Source organism: Cannabis sativa, chromosome 8 (genome assembly GCF_029168945.1).
Source record: "Cannabis sativa cultivar Pink pepper isolate KNU-18-1 chromosome 8, ASM2916894v1, whole genome shotgun sequence".
Taxonomy (NCBI): domain Eukaryota; kingdom Viridiplantae; phylum Streptophyta; class Magnoliopsida; order Rosales; family Cannabaceae; genus Cannabis; species Cannabis sativa.
The window spans coordinates 10400107-10417847 of record NC_083608.1 but is presented as its reverse complement, the minus strand read 5'-3'; the positions used below and the strand labels follow the sequence as shown (position 1 = coordinate 10417847).

At 31.1% G+C, this 17741-nt stretch overlaps 2 protein-coding genes across 3 annotated transcripts; one reads left to right on the top strand and one right to left on the bottom strand.

The window, feature by feature from the left end:
• The first annotated feature begins 757 nt into the window (after positions 1–757).
• LOC115700990 (outer envelope pore protein 24B, chloroplastic-like) lies at positions 758–1713 on the top strand. Its single transcript, XM_061102369.1, has 2 exons — positions 758–963; positions 1227–1713. Exons 1-2 carry the CDS (start codon positions 830–832, stop codon positions 1498–1500), a joined length of 408 nt encoding a protein of 135 aa, XP_060958352.1. The 5' UTR covers positions 758–829; the 3' UTR covers positions 1501–1713.
• Positions 1714–2673: 960 nt separating this feature from the next.
• Positions 2674–7437, bottom strand: LOC115700575 (protein PTST homolog 2, chloroplastic). 2 transcript variants are annotated; one of them, XM_030628157.2, is made up of 8 exons: positions 6456–7437; positions 6163–6328; positions 5587–5707; positions 5277–5509; positions 4925–5070; positions 4652–4799; positions 3204–3272; positions 2674–3106 (listed from the first exon to the last, which is right to left on the bottom strand). In XM_030628157.2, exons 1-8 carry the CDS (start codon positions 7040–7042, stop codon positions 3011–3013), a joined length of 1566 nt encoding a protein of 521 aa, XP_030484017.2. In that variant the 5' UTR covers positions 7043–7437; the 3' UTR covers positions 2674–3010. The 2 variants fall into 2 exon arrangements, with proteins under 2 accessions (XP_030484017.2, XP_030484018.2); XM_030628158.2 differs by lacking the exons at positions 2674–3106; positions 3204–3272 and adding an exon at positions 3282–3724.
• Between the last annotated feature and the right edge of the window lie 10304 nt (positions 7438–17741).

The following is a 17741-nucleotide window of genomic DNA, read 5'->3' as shown; positions in this document are numbered from 1 at the left end:
TGTCCTTGATGCCTCGCTATACGCTTTCAATGACATATGGTTTCTCGCTAATATACTAAGCACCAGTTTGTATATTAATTCCTCGCCTAAGACCTTACAGTCAGCAGGTTACAAATATACCCTGATACTTACGTAATTAATGAGTTATTCCATAAAAAGCGATTGCACTGATCCATATTCCCTTTCTCTTGACACGTGTCCTCCACTGAGATGGCAACCGAATTTCGGGTATAACATCAATGAAAACTATTGTTAAACTCAATAAATATAATTCTATAATTACTAAGAGTACAATTCCATATTTATAGTGGAGTAATCATAGAATTAATAAATAAGAGATTATTTGGTTGATGAGACTCAATAAATAATCTAATTTATTGGAGCTTATATTATAGGTCCATGGTCCACGAATCGCCACCTTAAAATACTGTCAAGGGTAGGGATAAAGAGTTTTATAAAGATGTTTAGAAAAATCTATTTTGAATTGGCAAAATAGTAATTATTTATTTTTGTAATAAATAAATAATTTTTTCAAATTAATTAAATAGAAAAAAGATAAAAATTGGTAAGACAAAATTTTTCAAGATAAGATTTGTGAATACAAAAGTTGTCAAGACAAAAGATACCATCTTTGTCCTAAAATAGACAAGGTAGGCGCCTAAGGTAATGTCCAAGAGTTTGTCTTTTTGGATTAATTAATTATTTAATTAATTTAATTAGGTAAAGATCTAATTTGAAAAGTGGCTATAGATAATTCAAGGTTGTTGAGATATTCTAGTTGAGAGATTCCCTCATATATATCAGTAATCAAACCAATTCTCAACTTGTTATGATTAAAATTTATCAAAAAAAATCTCAACTTGTTACTAAACTCGCCCTTATGAATGTCACTATCTCATTTACTGTAGGATCCAACACCACCAAGAAAGGTGGCGTCGGGACTTTAGCACTCAATGTTGGGAGGTCAGTATCTGAGCTTCCACCACCACTCTTGCATTCCTCGGTGGGCTTGGCCACCCCGACCTTTCACTCTCCCTCTCTATTGAGAAACTCGACACCTTCGTAATCAACTATGACATTCCCAAGAATATTGAGTTTCATTATCTGAAATTTCCCCTTTTATTTATTTTTTTATTTTATTTAAAATTATAGAATGAAAAGTTTGACAATGTTGTATTGCTATTTCAATTTTAATCTTAGGATGTTCGGTTTCAATTCATGAACAGAGTGAATGTGTTGAGCAAGCAGTTGAATTTGACCTACAATCATACGAGGGCTGCGAACCAGACAGCTTTGGATGCGACCCTTTTGATCGATTTGACTAACAAGCTATTGGGAAGTTATGGGTTTGGCTCTGGTGATTGCAAGCTCAAGTACAACTATGTCTATGGAGGATTGAGGACGTTCGAGCCTTGCTATGAGTTTACGAAGAACTTTTGGGACAAAACCGTGTCTCAAAGGATTCTTGATGGAGGGTTGAAGTTGCTATGCAAGGGCTAAACATAGATGGAAGATTTAAGGTACTTAATTATGCATAGTAAGTGTATGAGAAATTGCAACAAGAAAATCACAAAAAAGAATCACAGTATTGTTCACTGTTGTCTGTTAGTGCCACTATTTTTATACATTGAAGTTGGTCTTTCCTTTTTAGTCTATGTATGAAAATTTGCAAAATTTTGAATGATATACATTGAAGTTGGTTTTGAATCTCTATGATAACTTATCTAAAATTTAAATGTATATTATCCAGTCACAAAATTATTATATTTCTTTTTTCTACAGAAGACAGGGTCAATAAACTTGTAGGAGTGTTCATAAAATAGTTGATCCAATCTAATCTATAAAGTATGAATATTCGCACTTGTGCGGATTTGATTGGAAAATTCAAAATCCGCATTTGTGCGGATTGGATGTTGATTGACATGTAAAAGTAACCGATCAAATCCGATCCACACATTTATAAAAATATTAAAAGAAATTATATATACTAATAATATTTTAATGTAAAGAAAATAGTAATTTAAAAGTCTAATGTATCTAATATAATTATATTTCAAAACTTAATAGATTAAATATATATTCTATTTTATATATAATTTTTTTTTTACATAAAATTTAAAACAAAAATAAACATTTCTTTATACATATAATTTTTTTTCTTTTGATTTTTTATTTGTTATTTTATTTATTTTAATTTGTTGATGAAGACATAAAACAATAATTTATTTTAATTTGTTGCTAGTTATGTGAAAAAAAAAATCATAAATATTAAATAACTTAATATTAAAAAGTAACCAATCCAAAATAATTTATTCAATCCGCACTTTCACGGATTGGATTAAATTTGAACTATTGTGCAAATTAAATCGGATACACTATGAGCAAAATAATGCGAATTGAATTAAATGAACACCCCTATGAACTTGGCAGAGGGTTTGAAGGTGCTGAAACTACGTGGAAGTATGAACTTTGATTTCCCTTTGTTAAATTAGGAGTAGGAGTTGCAGTAGATTAGTTTTACATACACACCACACCACCATTAGTGGCCTGAAATTCAACTATTTTCCTTCCTCCGCTGGTGTGTTAAAAGAGGAATGGAGCTTAATATTCTTTTACTGATATTTTCCCTTGTCCATTTACAAGAAACAAACAAATAGCATTAATACAATCTGGTTTTAGTTAAAACTTGACAAAAATCTTTGACCGTGATCCAATTGTTTCCCCAGTGATACTGATTACTGAATTATAGAATTACAGGACTTAGGACTTCAATTCGTCATATAGATTACTTGAACAAAAAGAGGCCAACATTGTGTCTGAGCAAACAATACAAGCTTTTATAGCAACCCACCTCTAAGTAAGAAAGGGAAACAAAACAAAACACGCCTTTGTGTTGATCTCAAGACATGAAAGAATCATTAGAATCATAATCTGCAACCTACTCTTCTTTACAAAAAGAACGAAACAGAAAGAATAAAAGATCTAGTTGTATTGTTAGTCTGGCCTTTCCTTAGGTGATAACAAGTAAATTGTTCTTATAACCATTGTTATGAACAATGGGGCGCAGAGGATCAATCATCCACTCACCATCAACAATGAATTTGATCTGCAACATTTGTAAGAAATAAAACTTCTCAGACTCCTTAATATTAAAGTGGTGAACTGGTGTGAAATGATGATAATGAATATCATAGTTGACCCACCTCATATTTGCCTGGATATAATTGAAGCCACAGGGAGAAGATTCCTGTACCTGACTTGGTCATCTTTCTCTGAGACAAAGAATTGTAATTTACGAATTTCACTTAACATGAGAATCCTATATATCATGAACTCTACTAATTCTGGTATCCCAGATTCCACTAATATATACTGAAATGTATAATATCAGAGCTATTAAAAATATTTTATATACATAGGTTAATAAGGTCATGTCATTATATATTTTATAATATCACAGCCATTGATAGATTATACACAATAAAGGTTACAAGTGGGTGTCGTTTACGGAATTCACTGGGATTGGAATCAGGCCGATCGAAGACAACATTTTGAGGACTCCTTTAAACATAAACATAGAAACGTAAAAATTAGCCAACTGACTACGCAACAGTCTACTCCAACAAGGTGTAGCTTTCTTCTCTCTTTTTTGCCCCCAAACTATAACTAATGGTGCTCCTGAATTTCTTAACCTGTTAAAGTAGCTCCTGAACTATTCAGGATGCTATAAAGTAGTCCTTCTGTCAAGTTTTATCACCGGTGACAAACAAAATAATGACATACATATTTATATTATTGACACATCAATGACACCTATGTAATTTAAAATGAAAAAAAAATAAATAAAAATATGCATTTTCAGAAATCATTAAGCTAAAAATTAATTAATGACTAAAAAAAATTTAAGTAAAACTAAACTAAAAAAATTAACTTTTGTTTTCTTATTAAATTAATTACACATGTTGCGCTAATACAGCAATAGTCTAAACTGTCACGGCATCTTTCTGTTTGCCACATGTGACAAAATCTGACAGAAGAACTACTCTACGACACCATGAGTGATTTGAAAACTATTTTTAACGGGTTGAGAAATTTAGAGGTACAATAATGCATAGGTCATATCCTAAATAGCCATGTATTTTTAATTTCCCCATTTTCCATCATCTCAAGAATTTTGTTTAGATTTTTCTCCAAAAAAAAATTGTTTAGATGCTTCTCCCTACAGTCTCAACAATTATATACCATTAGCATACAACTTTGTCCGTATAAATATATATATATATATATATATATATATTAAGTTAACTCCCAGTGATCTACCAAAGAAGCAAAGAACATGCATGAACTAAACGAGAAAAATCACTATAGAAAGACCTTCACATGGCTGATGGCTGCAGTCATTAACAGTATATACTGTATGACGGAAAGTGGACAAGGTTACTATCAACAAGATTGAACTCGAGTGATTTGTGAGATTTATATTACAATCATAGATACCATAACCCGTGATAGATTTTGGTAATTGAATAAATGTTATGTGTCTGACTGAAATTTATAATAAAAAAATTAAATAAAATTCAACCAAAAAGACGTAAGCCAATCAGCACAAGCATTGCCTTGTTTAAAGGGACGTGGGAATATGAGATTATACCTGTGATGCCCAACCATCAAATGATCCTGCCAAAAGTACTTCAGAGGCTGAATTAGGCCAAACTATGCAACTAGCACGAAGAAGTCGTGAAGCTCTTCGAGCATCATCTATCCTCTTTTGTTTCTCCTCCACAATCTTTTTTGCATTACTGTAAAGGGAAGATATATCCGAAACATCAACGTAAAGCAGTTAACTTAAATCTTATACGTCTTCAATTTAATAGAATGTACATGCATTATTGCTACTTTCTTCAATTTAATAGAATGTACATACATTATTGCTAGTGCCATCTTTCCTTCTAAAACAGCTAACTTTGCCCGAGTTGAACGTAATAAACTCTTGGCATTCATAATCTCGTTTTCCTGAAATTCCCAAGCATCAGAAAGCTTCCGCAAGTCATCAGAGGTGCCTTCATGATCCTAGACATACCAGAACAATTGATAAATTATTAAATTATTCAACAGATTAAAAACTTATATGATATTATAATTATAAAAAATGAAATCTGTTCCAAATGACCTAGACAGCAAAACAAAACTCCAAACTATTCTCGTTTTTCTGTGAGAAGAATATTAAAAATGATGGGAAAGGTAGTTGCATTAAATGTAAACATCAGAGTAAAAACCTTTTGTGAGGCAGTTTCATCAGCATTATATCGCACCGAGTGAAGTGCAGATGACAGCTCTAACTCCAGGTGCTTAAGACGACTTCGTAGTTGATTAAGACTAATCACTTCATGATGTGAATCTAGTTCATTCCCTTCATTAATTTTACGTATACTCTCTCTTCTTAGTATTTCTTCTTTTGACAAATACAATGACCCTCCAATACGAGATTCACTTGATGCAGTTTCAGTGTCTGTATCAATTGATATAGGTCATTAACAATCAAACCATTTAAACATTCAGCTACCATAAATTAGTATAAAGAAATACCTTCAAAACCCATATTTGAAAATCCTGCCCGCTGAGTGCTCCATGTTCTCCAAGTTAATGCCTCATTTGAACTTCTTAATTCATCAATCTTACAAAAAGATTTTCCCAGATCAAGCCTAGCCTGAGGATCAACAAATATAGCTTTCTTGGGGATCAATGATGAAGACCTGCTGCTTCTAGAAAGGCCAGCAACTGTCTCTTACAATGTAAAAGAACCACACAACATGTTTTATAATTCCTATACAGCAACAAATAAATGGAAGGAAAGAAAAAGTAAATAAAAAATAAGAAACCAACTATCTAACATAGATATCCCAGTGCAGATGTTGAAGAAAGACTACAGTTCATTAGAGCTTGAATGTCAAATTTATATATCTTTTGACTTGATTTGAAAATACTAAGACAACTTGGCTGGCGCAAAACTATGCTCATAGGATTGTTTCCTCTAACCAATTTCATTTAGAAAATTAGGTGCATTCAAATTTCCATGAATTACAAAACAAGGATAACTTTAAGCATTTTGTCAAAAAGAAAAAAAAAAAAAGGATAACTTTAAGCATTAATAAGCCAACTTACCATATCAATTGAGAATTTAGAATGCCATTCTTTATTCTCACTGTTAGCTTCCCTACGGGATTCATTATTTTCTCCTCGGCCTAATCCAAAAGTCATACTTCTTTCCTTCTCCAATCGAGTCAGTATGCCTTCAATCCCAGTCTCATGCTGTGCGCTTTCCATTTCTCTAAGTAAAAAGTGTACAAACGAGTCAATTTACTTTTTCAACGAACAAAGAACGATTCAATACCCAAAAAACCATAATGTGAAAATTAATTAGAAAACAAAAAGAGATTATCATAACAAACCCTTACAACGATCTACCAGACGATGAGGTTGACGGAAAATTATCGTAGGGACAATAAGAAACATCAGGGTCCTGTATTTCATCCACAGAAAGAAGATTGTTTTCCTGAAAATGATCACTTTCCGTGGCCACCGTTGAAGCTAGACTACTGACTCCACTTTCTTGAGTTCCTTCTTCTTCGTCGTCCAAATCCCAACCGGAAGACAACCAACCACCTTGCTTGACAATAGCCTTCACCAAATCAATCCTTCCAGCATCAACCAACTCCTTCTTGCTAGGAAACGCCCCAGGCTTATTAGAATTCTTCATGAACTCCAAAATCTCAGCTTCCAATTCAAAATCCCCTTCGCTATCCCAATCCCTGCAACGCGTGACTAACCAAGACCAACCAACATGCAAACCCCTACAATACTCCGTCGAACGGAAAAACCCCGAACGGCAATGGCCCTTGGCTCCGACGAAGCCGAGAGGCAGTAAATGAAGTTGTGTTGGCCTGAATCTGGGGTCAGAGGGAAAAGTTGAAAAGGTCAGAGCAGGTACGGTAGAGGGGGAGAGCAGTGAATGAGGTGAGGCGGTGGAAGAGGAGAGCAGCATGGCTCAGGCATTTCCTCCAAGGCAAGGCGAGAAGAGAACTACATGAACAACTAATTGAATAGCCCCTCTCTTCTCTCCCCTATAAATTAACTGGTTATGAAAACGAAGTTCAAAATGGGAAAGAAAGAATATTTATTTATTATTATACCCCAAAAGAAAAGGAAAAACAATTTGTGCATTCATTCATTCATTCATTCATTCATGTAACCACGCAACGAACAATACCACTGCAAAACGACGAAATTGCTACAAATCAATCAACCCTAGGCTACTTCTTATTTGTCGTTTATGTGTTTAAAAATATTAAAAAACAAAAAATCAATAACATGATTTGCTTTTAAACTACTCTAATAATAAATAATAATATTAATATAGTTACATAAATTTCAATTCAGTGGGCATTATCAAAAATTTGAGCGGGAACAAGTTATATAATTACTAATGAGTGAAGATGACTGGCTGGGTCTGTTTTTATGAATAGACTCAATACGACAAGGATCTTTTCTTATCTCCTTCATCACACAACGTACGGCCTTGCTTGCATATAGGGAATTTCTGCTCTATTATCTATAATTTGCCAAATATATCAATTTGTATTACTCATAAAGGAAAGAAAAAGTATTAGTGTCTTGAAGGGTTGTCCAATGTTTTAACCATTACTGGAGTGAGACCATTTTGATTAAATTTATACTGATACAACTTTTCTTTTTCTCGATTCTTCCTCTCAAAGTTAATAATGTATTTTTTTTTGTTTCTTTTCTCACCCTCTCTAGGTGAATCCTCCATTTAGTTTTTATAGTGCATTTTTTTTCCATCCATAGTGGTGTTGTCACTTCTTTAATGCTCTCAAAAAAGTGTGCCAAATGTGTTAATCTTTCATGATTAGTTATACTGTAAGATTATCTTCTTTTAACTAATTTTGTTTCATATGATTTGGTCTTATTTCTTACTAAATGGTAGTAGGTCCTTAATTTCTCGGTTCTTTCATTCATCTTATTTTGACTATATCCAATTTGTGGTTTTCCTTTGTTTGACATGAGATACGAGTTATCTCAGATCATTGATATATTTTGCCTTTCATTGATATGAGATATAATAAGCAACATGTTTCGTTTTGGCTTGAGGTATCGTTTTATCTCTATTAACCCAAAAAAAAAAAAAAATAGTGACGTGGACATTAATATTTGACACGTGGCATGAAGGATGATGTCACGGAGTTGAGTAAACTCGAGTCATAGTAGTCAACTAGGGAGGGGACCTTAGCCCTACACTCAGGTTGACTTTGGGATCTCTAGGATGGAAGTTCTAACTTCAATAACTTGAATTCAACTCACTATCTTTCAGTATTTTAAACCATGAAGACAGGGAGCAACCTGATCCAAGCCTCGAGAGCTGAAATTACATGAACCTGCAACCCAAAAGCCAACCTAGGTACCTTTGATTTCACTCGGCACCCATGTTAACATCCTCAACTAGGGATTCAGTTTTCGGGACCATCTTAGTGCAAAATGGTCAAAACTGGCATTGGGACATCTACACATACCACGAACATATTTGAGGCATCAGAATTAGAATCGGAGCAAGTTGATTTTTTAGCACACAGGGCCCCAGTGCCTTGAGCACCCAGCGCCCAGGTTGAGAATTTGTCAATCTGGGCGCATTCCAAGTGTTCGATCGGAGATTTGATTTTTGTATCGAATCTATCTTCATCAAAAATGGGGAAATAGATCATTTTAGAGGAAAAACAATAATTCCTAGGTATAAATAACATGGCCCAGTGCCCAGGTTGACACTTGGGGCTGGCCTTGCGCCCAGGTTGATATTTTGTCAACCCAGGCTAATTAAAATTGAGTTTTTCAAGAATTCTTTCCAGCATCTCTGTCTTCAGAGAATATTGAGATTCAACTATTTACGGAGACCAAAAAAAATTTTTGAAGGGCCAAAAGTGTGGCCCAGGTTGACACTTGGGGCTGGGTCTAGCGCCCAGATTGACATTTTGCCAACCTGGGCTATTTTCGATCAAGTTCAGCAAAAAGTGTTCTGGATATTTGTTTCGTTATCAGAAATAATGAGGATTCAAATAAACTCGAGGAGAAAACCACAATCTCGAGTCCCTGGAAATAGGGCCCAGTCGTTGGGAATATTTTACCATGATATAGATTTACTAACAAGTATGTTGAATTTGTTGGAATTATTTTACCAGGATCTTAGATCTACTCACAAGTATGTTGATTAACACCCTAAATATGAACTTTCTAAAACGATGAAATAAACACATATAAAGTTAAGGAACCTTACATTGGTTGCAGCGGAATATAATGACTCCTTCCATTCAGATATCTAGCCCTTGATTCCTTTCTATAGCAGAGCATTATCAATATCTGAACCTGGGTCTCTTTCTCTGATTCTTTCATGCTGAAACTCCTTCTTGCTGAAAGTCTTTCTTCACGATCTTCCTCACTATGATTGAGGTATCACTTGCTGTGTGTGGGCACTATTCTCACACTAAGATTTTCAAAATTGAAGAGGGAAGGAGAAAGAGAAGGGTTGGCCAAAGATAGGGAGAGAGAAGGCTCAGTTTTTTCTGAATCAGAAGTGTGGAAAATTTAGTGTAATTTTCCTGAAGCCTTCACTATCTATTTATAGCATTCCACTAGGGTTAGGTTTGAATTATTTGACATTAAAATAATGAAAATATCAGTTTAAATTTCCTACAAAAGTGGCTGGCCCTATATTAGTGGATTTGGGCCTCACTTTTTGTAATTTTGCAGTTTTACCTTTTCTGCATCTGATTTTCTCAAAAACGCCAATTTTCTAATTCAACCATTTAAATGTCAATTCTAACTATTTAATAACTATAAATAATTATTAAATAATATTGTCATTTATCATATTTATTAATTGAACCATACAAAGTATCATAATTAACAAATATGCCCCTAAAACTCTTTCTTTACAATTTCGCCCTTACTTAGTGAAAAATTCACAAATAGACGTAGTCTAATTTGAGAATTATAATTGATTAATCAAAACCAATTACATGAGTCTTACAAGCAATATTATCTCAACTAGTGGGGGGACCATGGGTCTATATAACCGAGCTTCCAATAAGTAGATCAAGAATTTATTACTAAAATTCACTAACTTATTAATTCTTCGTTGAATCCACGCATAGAACTTAGAATTGCACTCTCAGTTATATAGAATGCTCTATATGTTCCACCATATAGACACATCATTAGTTATCTATTGTTATAATCCTAATGTGATCAATGATCCTCTATATGAATGATCTACACTGTAAAGGGATTAAATTACCGTTACACCCTACAATGTATTTATTCCTTAAAACACTTGACCCCGTATAAATGATATTTCAGCTTATGTGAAATGAGTACTCCACCATTTATGTTCGTTTGGTCAAGCTCGAAGGAGATCATCCTTTGCTTACTATTCGCCAGATAGAAGCTATAGATTCCATGTTTATGCTAGCGCTCCCACTCAATTGCACTACCGTGTTCCCAAAATGTACGTATCACCCTGACCTAAAAGTAGGCTTAACTAACAAATCAAAGAACACGAATAGCCTTTCAAGATTGAGCCTAATCATAACAGGATTAAGAACATTTGATCTAGGATCAACTAGGTGATATTGACTTGAATAGATATTACGGTAAGTTTAATAAATCTAAGTCAAAGTTCAATATCGGTCCCTTCCGATGCATACTCCATGCATCCAACCTGAGCTTTACTTTAACCAATGCTCTGGAAAGAACATAGCACTTCTCCAAATGCAAGTAAACTCTGTTGTAGATTATCATATCAGTAAAACCCTGTGTCTGATAAATCTAGGAAACTTTATTCACATAGTCATGTTTACTTTCCAATGTGTTGACGACACAATAAACAGGATCAAGTATGTAAAAAGGGTTTCAGATGAATTTATACATTATGTACATATAATCATGAAATAAATCATGTGAACCATGCAACATTAAATGTTATTTCTGATCTATATTAATAAGTAAATCTGATTATATTGAAATGAGTTTTATTTAGGGCATAAAACCCAACAAACTCCCACTTGCACTAATATAAAACAAAAAGTGCGTTTCAAATAATCTCAACACCTTGATATACAAATCAAGTGTAGTAGTAGTAAACTCCTCGTAATAGGATCTGAAAGGTTGAATTAAACACAACCTTTTCTCCACCATTACTCTTCCTTTAATCACAAAATCATTGATAATGTGAAATTTCTCTCTATATGTCTACTCTCTTGGGATACTGGATTCTATATCTTTGGCAACTACTTTTGGTTAATCAGGAAATTAACACTAGTAGTTTAAGGCAATTTGGAATGATGCCAAAAATGTATAGAACTTTCCTTAGACTGAATAAGTACCTTTCCTGCAGCTTTAACATTCAGTCTCTCTCTGGTAGACCTAGAGACTTCAGATAGGTTTTTACACTTCTCCAAAATCACTATTCCACCCCCAGAGTAACCACCATCTTATCAGAAAGATTTACTAGCACAAAGGCAAATTTTGAAATCTGATATGGTGTAGTCTAAGAGTTTTAAACACACCCTTATAGACTAACATATAGTTCCTCTTCTTAATCTTAAGATTTACTTGATTGTCTTCCAATGTTCTTCTCCTGGATTAATCTGATACCTACTCATTACTCCCACTCAACAGCAGGTGTCTGGTCTAAGGCATACAAAAGCATATCTAAGACCTCTCGCTGTTGTTATAAGAAATTATTTCATGGCTTTATCTTTTCTGGAATAGTTGAGAACTTTCCTTAGATAAATAAAATCTATGCCTAAGAAGTTGTGAAGCTTCTATAGATTTCCATTAGAAAGAAAATGCTTCAGCATCTTACTAAAGTAAGTTGCTTGCATTAGAGTAAGTAATTACCAGGTATACCACAAGCCATAGGTTTGGATAAACTTAAACCTATAATACTAGGAACATGAAGTTTTGTTAAGTCCATTGAATGGACTTATAAACGAAAATTTCCTTTTATGTCCTTGTAATAGAAAACTTTAGGTTATTCCATGTGAATGGATTAAACCATAGTTCTATTGGCTTTCTTCTTAGTTTCTTATCTTGACAATCCATTACTTGTTTAAACTCACAATGGATTTTAATCACTAGTGTCTCCCAAGTCATGAGAAGGTGAGTTCCTAGAAACTCTCCCACTACGACAAGGTACCGTGAATTATGTCTAAGAAAACTAAATGGTATTAACCTCTTTGGTTGTGACAAGACAACAGAGGCAGTGGGATCATCATATGTCAAATAAGATGATAGAACACTTTTGGAATCAAGAAAAATATCTCCTTTATTTGCTACTTGATTTTCAGACTTAGTCATTTTCTTAGAAAAGTAGTATTTGTTTGAACAAACACTTTCTTATCTATTGACAATGGGATAGTCCACCCCTAATCACTTAGAATAGCTAAAAAACCATGGTTAATAGTTCTAGCTTTTCTTAAGATTTTGATTAGGTCATCCATGAATCTAGTAATGATTTACATTAAGTATACAACCATTAAATCTTTCTGAAATTGTATTACCATAGAAGGATTTAGGCAACGACTAGTAACTAATCATCAACATGCAACTCGAAATTTCTGGGGAGGTAAGTTTGGATATAATTCAAAAATTAATTTAATGATCTTTGAACTGCATATCAACTAACTATTTCTCCACCCCTATCAGTTCGCAAGATCTTTAACCACTTACCTTAATGGTTTTAACCATTGCTAGAAATTAATTAAATTTTTCAAACATTTCAAATTTCTTTGCTAAAAGGTATAATCTAGAGTAATCGTTTTAAGAATACAACGAGAAACTCATATCCACCCCTGAATGTGCATCCATCTGCGAATGAGATGAACTTACTTTCACTGGATATAGGCATATTAACTCTTTGCAGAGATTGATCTTGTCAAATCCACTATGAACAAGATACAAATGCCATAGATTAAAAAAAATTGTGGTAGTGTCTTTTGATGACATAGGTTTAGTTACATCAAAGAGTTTTTAGAATACTGCAAGTGGATCCTGGTCACAGAATACCTAACTCATATTCCATACAGTTTTAATCCATTAATAGAAGATGGATATTAAACACTTGAGAAAGTGTAACTGTATTGTATTCTGGAATTAGAAATATAAGAAAATTTCTATTTGGAATCTAAAATTAAAGTCAAAGACTTAAATTTATACCAAATATGATGAGTAATTCTATCTTGGACCACCACTACTATTTAATTCTAAGTCTGATTTGCCCATACAAGTAGGAGATTTCTAAGATTGAGGATTTATATCAATTGGGAATAGAATTTCGGGATTATAATCATATGCGTCATTTAATTTCTTAAGAGAAAATATAGAATGACATGAAATGATATATAGACCATTCATCCAATGATATGTTTTGAAGCTAATTCGAAATGAATTAGCTAAGAGGAATTAGGATAATTTTGTTTATAAATAAGAATCCAACGATGCTTCGATTAGCGAATGTCAAAGTAATCTTATTTATACAATCTTCTTGTTTCATATCGTAAAAATACTAGTCTAAGGTGTCATCAATTGATGAACAGCTAGATGTCGCATATACAATATTTATCTTTCGAGATCTAACACTATTATGTATGTCTAATGGTGAAAATCCACTAGGGATTTATCTCATTAGATAAACAAGCCAAGTTAGACCAACAATGAAGATTCGAAATTAAACTACAACTTAATAACAGAAAATAACATGGTTCAATATAAATTCATACACAATTCAGAAATTATAAGCATATAGCAAGTAGGAATGACAAGTGAAAATACTAAAACATACAATACTAAATAATTTCCAAGGTTTTCAACAAACTGATATCAGTGTCCCGTTTAGGCGAGAGTCAAAGCTACCATTCATTGAATAGAGTTGTCAGCTCGTCTAAAATGTTAACATTCTAGCAACCTTTTATTCGATCAAGATTGGAATTCAGCGTTGTCCCGTTTAGGCGAGAGTCAAGGCAATTCTATCTTATGAGCTTCCACCATTGTTTCATAATTTGCAAGTCAAGTATGGTCGCCACCATTAGGGTGATCCATACCATACAAAACACTTACAAACTACTTATCATGCGAGGTTAAACGGTGCGAAATTGCTAATGAACGTTCCTCCATTAGGGAGGATTACTCAGTAAAACAAACGCGGTGTAAAACCCACAATGGAGATCGAATGTCTTAATAATAAAGCTCATTATTTAAAGAGAGTTGTATTTTCTTTGATTCTCTTTATTTAATCTATTTATTTTAAATATATATTTATTTAATTAAAATTTCCAATTTAGAATAAAAAATTCTAAATATAAATTTTAATTTAATATTTATAAATTTTACTTAGATGGATAAAATAACATGAATTATTTCCATCTTAGTAATAATTTTCAATAAATATTTAGAAAAATATTCAATTTAAGTTGTTACAAAATTAATTTAAATTAATTTACAACTCAAATTTAATTTTCTATAAATATATATTGCATTTCGAAAAATTAAAGTATTCAAGGATACAATTTTCGAAAATGCATGTTAAAATAAAAAATTAATCCTGGAAAAAATATTCTAATTTAATGATCGCCCAAAATTAATTAATAAAATTAATTTACAACAAAAAATATAATTTTCCTATTTAATTAAATATATAAGAAAAATTTCAAATATTTAAGTATAATGATGAAAATCAACTTAAATATTAATTTTCTATTTAATTAAATACACTAGAAAAATACTTCAAGCAAAAATATCATCTATCAAGATTTTCCTTTGACTAATTAATTCAATTTCTAATAATATACTTTAATTCAATTTATTTTAAATTAATCAATAAATGAAAAAATCATTGATTTAAGTTGATCCAAGAATTAATTAAAATAAATAATTAATTTACAACTTAATCTATTTTTCAAATAAAATTCGAAATTCCAGCATTTAAGAAATGCAATTTCGAAATTTGATTTATAAAATAAAGAAAAAATATATTCTGAAAATTATTTAAATTTAGTTGAAAAAATAAATTTCAACTAAAAATAATTTTCTATTTAATTAAGTGTCATGAAAAAGAAATATTTAAGTATGATGATGAAAATCAACTTAGATATTTAATTTTCAAATTAATTAAATGTATTAAATTCAAGAAATAAATAATTAAGTGTAGAGAAGGCTTACTTATTAGTCTCTAGTTTAATACTAGGAAAAATATACTTAAAATAAATTGTACCAAAATTAATTATATAAATAATTAATTTCACAATGTATAATATTTTCCTATTTAATATTAAAAATAATAAGTAGTCTAGAAATAACTATCTAGAAAATATCTTATTTGACTAAGTATCTTTTCCACAAAATTTGAAAAAATATCTAATTTAAGTTGTATTAAAAAAAATCTAGAACTTAAATATTTTCAAATTTAAATTTAATTAAATATCAAAAATTAAGTTGTAACCACTTAATTTAAAAATATTCCATTTTAAGTTAATATTCGAAAAGATATTAACCTAAAAAATATCTAAAATATTCCATTTTAAGTTAATATTCGAAAAGATATTAACTTAAAAAATATCTAAAGAATCTTAATAACCAAATGCCTAAAATTCCTCAACTTAATTTTGAAATTTGAAATTCAAAAGATATTCAGATTTAAGTTGGTTAGTTGTAGATAACTAAATATCAACTTAAATAGGAATATTTAATGAAAAATTTAAATTAAGCTCCACAAAGAATCTAGATGGTTATAATTCTATATTTAATTAAATACAAGAAAATACATATAGTTTAGCTTAGAATAAAGAATTCTTTAAACTATAATTTTCTTAAATGAATTTCAAAATAAATGAAATTAATTATGTTGCTAATCAATTTTATTAGGTTAAACTAGTTTAATTAACCTAGTACAGTTATTCAAATCAGGCAAATGGGCCTTCACAATTGGGGTGGTTTATGTGAGGGGGTGCTGGGTTCAGTATGTCGTACCCACTTCTATGGCTCCCAACTCTCACTCAAGGCCCAAAAGAGAGGAATTTAACCTTAATAAGAACAACTGTTATTAATTGACTAAGCCCAAAAACTAAATGGGCCTAAATAAAATCTATCAAGAACTATGACATTTTATTTAGCAACAGCAACCTATATGCATCTATAATAAAATTAAACATATAGGCTCACACAGGCACACTTTAGATGGGTCCTATCATGTTGCTAGGTCATACACAGATGAAAGAAGTTTGTAAATATACCTGTTACAAATTATTTACTTGACCAAGGGAGCCATCAGATCATTAGATCTGGCAAAAAGTAACCATGGCTATTTGCAATCAAGTAATAATAGGTTTTAAAAACTTACAAACAAGCTAAAACAATACTCCTGCAACAAGGTTAGCTGGATAGTTGGATGTAGGATTTATTTAATTTTTAAATAAATAATTTCGAAAAATAATTAATTAAATAAATAAAAATTTATTTTTGTAAAAAAAATTTAAAAATTTTTCGAAATTTAAAAAAAATTTAAAATTAAACCTACAATTTTGAAAAATTAGGTTTCAACCAACCTAAATATCATTTCAAAATTTGCTAACTACTTTTAAAATTTAAATGTTATTTTATAAATAAAAATTAAATAAAAAATTAAAAAAGATAAATGAATATCTTTTTCAGATTTTAAATGTAATTTAAATAAATAAAATAACAAAATTTAAAAGTTAGCAAAATATCTTATATCTATTTAAAATTACATGATTATAGTTATCTTATTTTAAATTTAAATAAGGTCAAATTATTTAAAAAAAATTAATTTAAAAATTTAAAATCTGACCTTAAATTTAAAAATAAGATAAGATATAATCAAATTTAAAAATAAGATAGATAATTAAGCAAAAAAAGATAGATATTTACTATTTTCAAATTCAAATTACACTAATATCATGAATTAAATTTAAAAAATATTAAATTAATTCAATATGATAATTAGAATTGAATTAGGAATAGTAATAGTATAAATACAGAACTACACAAAAAATCGGAAGTTAATTCCATGAAAAAACGAAGAAAAACGAAAAAATTGTGAGCTGTACGGACAGTTTTCGCGATCGCAGGAAAATTTCAGCACAACTCCGATTTTTTCGAATCTTCAAAAAATCATAACTAATTCAAATTAAATCGAAATTGAGTTCTGTAAAAAATTAACTTGCTTAATTTTTTCCATACTATCCAATAAAAATAATTCCAGAAACAGATATTCAATTATTTCTAACGAAAATTCACAAACATCAATCAATCATCAAATAACACTCAATACAACATGATACCATCCAAAAACAAACAAAATTCGTTTTAAAGTCCAAATTTCTTGCAAGTAAATCAATTACCATGGCTCTGAGGCCAGTTGTTGGAATTATTTTACCAGGATCTTAGATCTACTCACAAGTATGTTGATTAACACCCTAAATATGAACTTTCTAAAACGATGAAATAAACACATATAAAGTTAAGGAACCTTACATTGGTTGCAGCGGAATATAATGACTCCTTCCATTCAGATATCTAGCCCTTGATTCCTTTCTGTAGCAAAGCATTATCAATATCTGAACCTGGATCTCTTTCTCTGATTCTTTCATGCTGAAACTCCT

Bases quoted from the DNA above. Each gene is read 5' to 3' on its own strand.
- LOC115700990 (XM_061102369.1), top strand. From the start codon at position 830: ATGATTAAAATTTATCAAAAAAAATCTCAACTTGTTACTAAACTCGCC. The intron at 964-1,226 runs GTCAGTATCTGA...ATTCATGAACAG, and splicing joins TTAGCACTCAATGTTGGGAG to AGTGAATGTGTTGAGCAAGC.
- LOC115700575 (XM_030628157.2), bottom strand. From the start codon at position 7,042: ATGCTGCTCTCCTCTTCCACCGCCTCACCTCATTCACTGCTCTCCCCC. The intron at 5,708-6,162 runs GTAAGTTGGCTT...GTTGATCCTCAG, and splicing joins CTAAATTCTCAATTGATATG to GCTAGGCTTGATCTGGGAAA. The intron at 5,071-5,276 runs GTTTTTACTCTG...TGGTATGTCTAG, and splicing joins ATGAAACTGCCTCACAAAAG to GATCATGAAGGCACCTCTGA.